A 10,676-nucleotide genomic window follows, 5' to 3' on the forward strand; every position below is an offset into this window, starting at 1 on the left:
TGGTGCGCATAGCCCGGAGGGTCCCCGAGGCTGGAAGCGCTTGGCGACGCCTCTTCGCTCCAGTCCCTCCGGCCCCGCTCGCTCTCGGGCTCCCTCCTGTGGGCCCTTATTTCCACCCCCGTCCTGTCGCCCCTTGGGTCTGTTCCCGAGGCTCCGCTTCCCTTTTATGGTTTTTTTTTTGTTTGTTTTTTTTCCTCGGAAACCGCGCCACTACCCCTAGTCGCCCCGTGCAGGTTCCCGGCCTCAGCGGGACGAGTCAGTAGGCCGAGCGAGCACCCCAGAGTCCGCGTGCAAAGGGGCCTTGGCTGCGGGACCGTTCCGGGCCGGCCCTGCGCGGTGGTGGGTGTGGTCGCCGCCGCCCTGCATCCCTGGCGGGAAAGGGTAGAGATGCTCAGCCTTTGCCTGGGGGATTTCAGATCCAGTTTGAATCTCCGCGAATTGCAGTGCTGGTTTAGGGACCCTGGCCTTCTAGGCTTTTCTTTCACCCTGGCGACAGGGTGCCCTCCACTGCAGTGCCCTCCACTGCTCTCTAGGCGCCTGGAGTATGAACTGGGAAGCCTTAGCCTTGGGGACAGTGGGACCCGTTCCCTCCAGGGTAGGCGACAGGTGGGCCCCGCGGAACCCCAGCTTCCTCTGTAGGTGGTTCAGATGACTTTCTCGAAAACTGTGCAGTCCGTTTCAGATCACACATTTTCACCCACGCACTGCCTTTTTCATAGACACAAAGGGAGCGCGCAGAGAGGATGTAGAATCCCCTTTAATCCTGGGGCTGTGGATTAACAAGGGAAACAAGTCTCTGCTCTGAAGAAGTTTGAGCCCCACCCTGTCCCTGAGGACCTTCTGATGTCAGGATTTCTCCGCTTACACTGGGGCTGTCCCAATGACCAGAGTTCCCTACCATTTAGCCCTAGAGGAATAGGGGAGGGTCCACCTTCTGTACAGCATCCTGTCCCCTCCCCCAGGGTAAGATGACCCCAGACATTCTCCTGCCTCCATGTTTTGTTTTTGTTTTTGTTTTTGTCTGTTTTTTTTTCCCACCAGTAATGAGTAAAGATCAAATCATTTGGCCCTTTGTTCCCTCCCTCCCCACTTCCCAGTGGCTGCCTTACTTGAGTCACCGCCCAAGTCCAAAACCTTTCTCTTCAGTTAATTAATTAGTTTGTTCGAGAGGGAGAGAGAGAGAGAGAGAGAGAGAGAGAGAGCGCTTGTACAAGCAGGGAGAAGGCTAGAGGGAGAAAGAGAGAATTAAGCAGGCTCCATGCTCATCATGGAGCCCCACTCGGGGACTGGATCCCATGACCCTGGGACCATGACCTATGCCAAGATAGAGTCAGATGCTCAACCAGCTGAGCCACCCAGCCCCCTCCCCCAAAAGCTTGCACTTTAAATCACTGACGAGGTGTTGGAGCTGCCCTGTGGTTCCCAGTGCCATATCTGAGTCTTTCATATCTCATTCTGTGTGACAACTGGTAGAACCTGAAGAAGTTTGAACCAGCCAAGAGAATTTAGGAAAATTCCATTAGAGCTCGGCAGGCCTCCTGGAGCTCCCATTTACAATTGTGTGCTGAGAAGATGGATCACCTGCTCTGTGCTGGTGAAAATGAAGCAGGAGATCATTGGTGAGTATAGAATGGAAGGATTTGGACAATTGGATGATGGGTGGGATCATTGCTCAAGAGAGGAGCAGGTTTTGCATTTGGGATGAATTCTGTCTTTGACACTTGAAGAATGGTGTGCCAGAGGAAAATTGTAATGGAGATGTCAGTGAGATCATTACTTTGTGATATGACTTTTGCAGAAATATATGGACTTAATGTGAGAATAACAGATAGACACGTGGGACATGATGAGTTCTTGCTGGAAAGGCATATAGGCTACATGAGAATATGCAGATTCCATGACAGAGACAGCAGTGAAGGGAAACCAGGAGTTTATGGTACTTGAAGGAAAGGAATGCCCAATGATAAGGGTGGTAAATGTAGGAAGCAACTAATTCTACAATCTCCTGGCCTCCCTTTGATTTGCTTTGACTTGCTCCCTTGAGACTCAGGCCAAGCGTCACTGATATGAGGAGATATGCACCCTTCCTCTGGTGTTTCAGATTCCAGGCACATGACAGCACACAGGTGACTCCTTGATATTTCCCATTCAATTTTTGTCCAATTTATGCAAAATGAAAGAGCCTAAGTGCTAATCCAGCCCAGTCTATGTGTCTGCAACAGTTCTGAGGAGATTTTCCTCCCTGGTACTTCTCCCTAACTACATTTTGTTTCAGTTTTCTAGGGAGGAGCCTAGGGAATTCCTTCAGCTTCGATGTAATAATTAATGAATCCTGTTCCCACACCCACTTGGATCTTACTAAACTGGAAAAACAATGAATCCAAATCTAGATCATGAAAAAGCGTTGGTGAAGTGAATAAATACCCAGAAGCTTGTGTAAATATCCATAAGAAAGGAAGTGTGCCTAAACTGTAGTCATCTTTAACACAGTATTCAAAAGTGGGTGTCTGCAATATGATGTGGGCTTAAAATCAGTTAACTTGGGGCACCTGGGTGGCTCGTTCGATTAGTGTTTGACCAGCTCAATTCATGATCTCGCCGTTGGTGAGTCTAGCCTGGCATCGGGCTCTCTGCTGCCAGCACAGAGCTTGCTTCAGATCCTCAGTCTCCCTCTCTCTCTGCCCCTCCCCCACTTTCTCTCTCCGTCTCTCTCAAAAATAGAAATTAAAGCTTAAAAAAATTAGTTAACTCAATAACCCAATTCCCAGTATGAATATAGCCATGGAAAAATTACACTGATACATGAGATAAGTGATTTTTTAAACAATGATTAACATTATGGATTAAGAAGAACAATAATGTAAGTAAACATGCATTTTCTGAATACATTATAGTTATTTCAAATAAATATTAGTCATCATAATTGTCATTGCAAGTTCTATCAACTTGAAATTCAGAAGTAAGACAGGCATACATTTCTCTGACTTAACATTGTTCTGGATATTCCAACCAACACATTCAGAAAGAGGAATTAGAGGTATAAAATTGTAATTATTGCCTTTATTTTCTAAATATCATTTACTTAGAAAATCCCTTCACAAAAATTCACTAAGGCACCTGGTTATCTAAACCCTCAAGCCTTAATGGTTTTCATATAAAACAATATGACTAATTCTATGATACTAATATTCATGAGAACACAATATGGAAACATCCAGGAATATACAGGGAGAAAAGAGTATAATTAGAGGACACTAGCCTTAAATACATTTCCAAACATAACCATAAGATAAATAATGACAACAATATAATACTGAGACAAGAATTCACAGAAAGGCCAGTAGAAGAGTATATACATCTATGTCTGTGTCTCCATATATCTGTCCATGTATGTATGTATGTATGTATGTATGTATCTACCTATCTATTTATCAAATTCATCTATCTATCCATCCATCATCCACCCATCTATCCTGGATGTTAAAGCTGAGACTCACCTGTGCCTGGAGCAGGAGGAAGGAGTTTAGGCTTCTGCCAGGAACGAATGCAGAAACCACCTAGAGGATTGGTGATCCCAATCATAATTCCTTGAGTCCATAGAGGAGCTCATTCAAATGAAATCATGAAGTTTTTCAAAGATTAAAAAAATATAGATTTGTTCTTCTCTGTTTTCAACATTTTATTCATAGAAAAAAAACTAAATATTCACAAAAGTAGAAAGAAGAGAAAACTGAACTAACTGATCATGAAACCATTACAATGATCAACTCATGGCTACTTTTAGAAAATACATTTTAAAACTTAGTCAACTAAGTTTTGAAAGCAACATTATGGCAGCAAAATCACGAAGTTATATTTGAGGCTAAAATAAAACAATATATATTTTGCAAGCATTGGCCATTTTAAGTGTTTTAGAATTTTGGTATTCTCTGGAAATACAGTGTCCATATCCATCACAGCCAGTGACATGCTCCCTTTAATAAGGACAGTTATCTTAAGGAATGTTTCTGTCTTGAGTTCCCTATTTTTATTTTTTGATATTAGTAAGCCTCATGGAGATATAGGAGTTCGATATACATACACATATGTGCCTCCTACTCCTTCCTCATCACAGATGAGGTGCAGGAGTCCTGAGGCACGATTCCACAGGAAATGTCAGGGTCACCCAGGCTCCTAGGCGTCCTCTGCCAGCTGTGGCATGCAGATGAGAGGAAAACGTCTCACTTCAGGAAACAGTCTAATCCAGTGTTCTCCTCACAGCTCTGCCATCTCATTGTTTATTCCAAGAGCACTCAGTGCATGGAGTTTCTAGGGGGTGGATCTGGAGTACAGAGGGGAGCCAGAAAATACTGCACCAGATCCCCTCTTTCCAACCAGTCCTCCTCTGAATTGAGGAGGAAAGGCAAAAAGGAAGGAAATGAAAAGGGACAGGGAGAAGAGCCCTTCCAATTGACACAGATGCCTTGGACTTTTGCTGGGAAGTTCTCTTTCCCGCCCTTTAATGGCTGAACAAAACTCAGTTGGGGTCTGCATCAGAGGAGTCACCTAAGGAAGATGTGCTGGAGCCACTGTCCTCAAACTCACAATCTTCGCATTCACTCCCGCTGCTGGAGTCTGAGGAGCTGCTGCCTTCCTCCCCTTCCTCATCTTCTCCTGATCCCCAAGAGGCATGAGCATTGCCCCCAGTGGTCTCTGGTGACTCTGTCTCCGGAGCCTGTAGCCCTGACTCCTGTCCAAGCCCTTCTTGCAGACTCCTTGCTGGTGGCGACTGCAGATCTGTCCCTCTGACCTTGGGATCTGGGCCTCCCCTCATGCTCATGTTTTTACGCTTACTATAGGTCGCCTCTCTGTAGGCAGCATACTGTTCAGGAGACAGGGTCTTGAGCCAGTCATCCAGATCCACCTTGTACTGTTTCTGCAGCTCCTCAGCCTGCTGCTTATAATGGTCCTTCTGGCTCTGCGGGACTCGCTGCCAGCGCCTGCCAATCTCCACCCTGCGCTCCCTTGGGGGCACATCTCGAAGCTCCCTACTTGACCACAAATCCCGGTGGAACTTCTCATATCCGTTCATGGGGGGCTTCCGGGGCTCTCCACGGAATATCATCCTCTTGGAAAAACAGCTTCCTAGGGGAGACTTCACTTCTGGCACGTGACTCGGAAACTTCTTTTGGGCCCTGTTTGGGCTCCTCTTGGTTACATCCGATTTGTTGGGGTTCTGGAATAGATCAGGGTGGTCATCCTTGAATTGAGCCAGTTTCTCCTCAAACTCCTGTTTCTCCTTCTGAAAATCTTGAATATATTTGAGCTTTATTTTCTCTGGGAGCTCCTTGTATTTCTTAGACAGGACCTTGGTCAGCTCCTGGTTGCTCAGGTTGGGATATTTTTGGGAGCACTGAGGCCGCTTCTCCATGAAGAAGCGAAGGTAAGCAGTCAGGGGCTTCTTGGGCAAGTCCGGATGTTTCTTACGTTTTTTGCTTCTGTCAGGCTTTTCAACATGTTCCTTGGATTCCAGGACTAATTCTGTCAAAGTGCGAAATTTTCTCAGGTGATAAGAAACCTCCAACCATTTGAGTTTGCACATTTCTCCAGAATAATCCTTAAAAGCCACTTTTTCCCAGTCCATCTGTGACTGGGTTGTTTTGAATGTGTGGCTGTCATTGGATGGAAGGTTAGTCTCCATGCGGTCCAGTAACTTCACAATGTCTTCTTTGGACCAGTGACTTCGGCCTCTAGACAACGCCATTTCTAGTTCTTGGGGCACTTATCTGGTCCTAGCAATTCAGAAACTTCAGCAGGAGCTCAAACTTTCTCACTTTCAAGGCTTAGCACGTGAGTTATTTCTGGAAGTCCTAAAGTGTGGGGAGGTCCATGTTTCTGAGGAGAGAGAGAAGCAATGAATGAGAAAATTACAACCCACTTGGGATATGCCCCCCCCCCATAATTTAATCACCCTTAACGATGTAAACAATGTAACAATGTAAATGGAAACATAAATGGAAAATTGCCCACTTCTGAGTTGAAATTTATGTTCACATTTTTTCTTTTGTTTTGCTTTGTTTTTGAGAGAGAGAGCTCAGAAACTTGAAAGAGGGGCACAGAGAGAGAGAGAGAGAGAGAGAGAGAGAGAGAGAGAAACTCAAGCAGGCTCTATGCTAATCAAGGAACCCTACTTTGGGCACAATACCATAAACCTGGGATTGTGACCTGAGCAGAAATCAGGAGTTGGACACATGACCTACTGAGCCACCCAGGCACCCCACTGTTTCTCATCTTTAAGCCTCAGTCCCTTTTACCATACTGCAACAAGATTTTCCAATTAAGTTTTAGGGCCAAGCCAAATATAAAACTACATGAAATCTAGAACATTCCCTCTAGATATCCCCATTTATATATAAAATAAATAAAATAAGTATATAAATTTGTAAATGTCAAAACAATAACATTAATTGAAAGCTCAGGAGTAAACTGGAAAGACTTACATACATAATTTTTGTTAACTAGGCATATTACACCCGCTTAGAAAAGTCTTAAGCCTGCTGATAGTTAAATTACTTATTTTTAAAGAAAAAAGTACTTCTACTAACAAGTTCTTCTAACAAGGGTGTGCTCATCTAATGATTGTGTAAATGGTCTCATCAATACTTATAGGAAGATCCACCCAATTGGGTCAGGAGTTTTGTGTTCTCTGGGCTCTCTACTAGAAAACGGGTAACTTTCTGAGTTCCCACAGTCCAGCCAACTTCACAGACTTACAAACAAAACAAACTTACTTTGCCCTTGCAAAGCCTTTAGTTTGGGATCCCTGAAGCTCTTCCCTGATTAGGTTTCTGCAGTAGGCAGGACCAATGGAAGATGTACCTTTCTGTCCTTGATTAGAATAATTCCATTCTCAGTCTCCAGAAACCATATACTGAAATTACCCTCCTGTTGTTGGTTTATCCTTGCCATTAATTTTAAACAATGTGCACATGGCAAATTTTTGTCTGGGTTTCTGGGTCCCCACATTCTTCTCCCATTCCTGCTTACACATCTGACTATCTTTCAGTATAGTATTTGAATGTAGGTCCTTCTCTTCAGTGTTAATTTCAGTGTTTTCTTGTGGTCTAGGATCTGATAGTTTCTCATCTTCAGGAGGCCATCTAAATCCTTTCAGTGCTGCTCAAGTTCTTAGTCTACCGAGGCTAAGGTGACCTTTGATATCAAAATGTGAATTATTATACTGAATTCTGGGTTTAGGGAGATGTAATCTCTAAACAAAAACTACAGAGGATTTGTGAAAGCAATCTGATCAAAGTTAAATTGGCTATCAGGAGATCATGATTGCAAGAATGACTTAGTTTTACTTCTACAGCAAACATTGGTGAGAGATAGATCTATTCCCTTGGTGAACACAGTTTACATGAGAGGAGTTCCTGCCTCTTCTCAAAATAAAGCAAATACAGTATCATAAGTTTAATGTACCAGCAAACTGCATTTGTTTCTATGAAATCATTTCATTTTCAAATTTAAAAAATGACTCCATTCCTTCATTTTTTCATAACTTAAGCTACTTTGTCATCTGATTTTGCTATATATTTTTGGAATAGTTTGGTCCTTCAGCTTTGGTCTGTTGTTTTACTCATTCCTTGGCTGTTTATATAGATTATAAAGACTCACAAATTAGTTTCCAGTCTTGTAATTTTTTATTCTGTGTAGATCGTAAAAATGAGTTAGGACAATCTTATTTTCTTTGTATAAATATATTACGTTCTGTTCTACAAATGGCAATATGCAAGTATGTTAGAGGAAATACTTGGTAATTTACAAGTAGATAACACATTGGATAATTTGGAAAATAACTTGTATTTGACTGTTGGCAAATGATTTCAGAAACCTCAGTTTTCTGACATAAAGTTAGAGATGGCAAGAACGAATGGGCTTGCCTTAAAGTGACACTGGTAACTGTGCAGAAATGTCAGAAATTAGAGGGATAGTGTGTTCACTTGGAACAGAAATGAATGAATGTTTTTGCAAAACAAAATTTTTAAATTATGATATGTTTTCTGGTGCTTATTATAATTACATGATTGTTAAATCTTTTCACCATGACAAGGAATGCTTGGTAATAATTCCTAAGGACTTAGAATATGCTGCCATTCTCTCCTTCACAATTGGTTTTCAATGCAAGTGTGTTTGTAATAAAGATAGGAAGGCAAACTAAAAAGCTTGGTATATTCGTGTAAGAAGATTCAAGTTGAAATCTGGTCCAGTTTTACAAAGATTAATACTGTTAACACTCATATTCAGAAATTGATTTCGGTGACAGATTCTGTTTGAAATAAAAAACATCAAGGAGAAAATTTAGTTTTATGAGTGTCTTATGTATGCAAATTTTTCTGCATTTTAATCAGTGGGTTGCAATAAAGGCATTTTTCTGGATCATGGATGAGGGACAGAAGACATACAGATGAGTGGCGTTGTATAGATTTCTTCATCAATTTAAAAAAAAATATTATCTCTTATAATGATGTTATTTTACTAACCATTATATCCCCAACCTGACAGACTGTTCTTGGAACTGTAAACTTATCAGAAAATTCTTGTTGATTTAATTAATTCAGTTGCTTAGAAAGCCCAGATTGCTTGCTTTTGCCTATTGTAGTGTCTTGGAGAGTAATGGCTTACTGATTTTATTGGGTCAAAGGTGGGATTTCTGGCTCCAACATTTAGTAGCAGTGTAATTTTAGACAAGAAATCATGATTGGATGGTTTTGACACTTAAATGAAAGTAGATGAGCTTAGTGAACTGCCCTTTGTTAAACCAATCACTGGCTAGTCACATTATTGATTGATATTTCAGACCAGTCAGGACCCACCCCTGCAGCTATAGATTGGATCAAAGTCCTGAAGTGCATGCTTTTTGGAGGAAATTAACAAAACAATACTCACCAAAACTCTTTCATACAGGAGGAAGAGGGTTGGAAAGGCCTATGCCTGTTGGTTACACAACAAAGCTTTCTTACAGGAATTTTATTTATTTATTGCAAGTATACAAATATATTTGGCAACTGGAACCCATATGACTAGCAAGCATGGATTTAACTAGTAAGGTAATTAATGTGGTAATTAGGTCACCATTGGGTCAATGTTTAAGCAGCTGCAATAGAAGTTAGGTTTTAGTTGCCTAGTATATATTTAGTTATGGTAATTGCTTTCAATTGTTTATCTACAAAAACTTTAATAATATTAAAACAAATAATTTTATCAACATGCTTAAAACCATGGAATTCTTGTAATCTGTGCCTTTCTGACTAAAGTATCTTGTTACTAAAACAACTTTCTTTTCCTTTTCTTTTTTAATGTTTATTTTTGAGACAGAGCGGGGGAGGGGCAGAGAGGAGAGAGTATAGAGGATCTGAAGTGGGCTCTGTGCTGACAGCTGAGAGCCCCACTCGGGGCTCAAACTCATTAACTATGAGATCATGACCTAAGTTGAAGTCAGATGCTTAACCAACTGAGCCACCCAGGTGCCCCGAGAGTATCAAAGTAGAGGAGATACTCTCTTTTTATCAATATAAGGCTAGTTTGCACATAGCAGGAGTGCTTTCTTGAACAGGATTTTGGAACGAATTACTGAACTGAATGGCAAACCCTCACTCCCCTTTTTTGGGAAATGAATATATTCCTCTTGCCTTATTGCAAAGAGCCCCTCTTTATGAAGTGACATAAATAGTCCACAAATATTAAGACCAAAACATGCACAGAAATCTTATATGTGTATATAAATATACGTTCATGCCTGTCATCTACTATAGCTTATTTTTTTGTCCTGTATCTTAGTCTTCTTTATCCATTTTATTTTTACTATCAACTGATTTTATTTTTTATTTTAAAAAATATTTATTTATTTATTTGTTTTGAGAGACAGGGAGAGAGAATGTGTGCATGCACGCGCAAGTGGGGAAGGGGCAGAGAGAGTGAGAGAGAGACAGAGCGGGAATCCCAGCGCACAGGGCTTGATCCCAGAAAATGAACCATGAGACCATGACCTGAGCAGAAATCAAGAGTCGGATGCTCAGCCGACTGAGCTACCCAGGTGCTCCTACTATCAACTGATTTAAACATTTTTTTTTTCAACGTTTATTTTTTATTTTTGGGACAGAGAGAGACAGAGCATGAACGGGGGAGGGGCAGAGAGAGAGGGAGACACAGAATCGGAAACAGGCTCCAGGCTCTGACCCATCAGCCCAGAGCCCGACGCGGGGCTCGAACTCACGGACCGCGAGATCGTGACCTGGCTGAAGTCGGACGCTTAACCGACTGCGCCACCCAGGCGCCCCTCAACTGATTTTAAACAAAACTGATACTGACTTCATTAGAGCGGATGCACTTATTAGCACCTTCACAATATAAAAATTAAAATAGTAAGTAAAATTTGGGAGTGTTAAAGTTAGGGTTACAGGTGACCAAAAATTGACACTTATCTCAACAGTAACAAACACAGTTTACTAAAACATGATGTACATTTTTCTATCAGAATAACCTATGACTTCACCATCAAGTAAGACTAACAACTTTCTGTTCTCAATCATTTAGATTTATTTGTAAGAGAAATTGCAAGGGGAAAAATATCTTTGTTTAAATTTGAGGGGGGCATTTTAGTAATAGACTCATATTAATACTGTTGATATGTAGAA

At 41.6% G+C, this 10,676-nt stretch overlaps 1 protein-coding gene across 1 annotated transcript; it reads right to left on the bottom strand.

Moving 5' to 3' along the window:
* Nucleotides 1-4,516: 4,516 nt before the first annotated feature.
* UBTFL1 (upstream binding transcription factor like 1) lies at nt 4,517-5,755 on the bottom strand. The gene has a single exon (XM_030333576.1). The coding sequence runs from the start codon at nt 5,741-5,743 to the stop codon at nt 4,517-4,519; it is 1,227 nt and encodes a 408-aa protein (XP_030189436.1). The 5' UTR covers nt 5,744-5,755.
* Nucleotides 5,756-10,676: the final 4,921 nt, after the last annotated feature.

The sequence above is a fragment of the Lynx canadensis genome, chromosome D1, assembly GCF_007474595.2.
Source record: "Lynx canadensis isolate LIC74 chromosome D1, mLynCan4.pri.v2, whole genome shotgun sequence".
NCBI lineage: Eukaryota > Metazoa > Chordata > Mammalia > Carnivora > Felidae > Lynx > Lynx canadensis.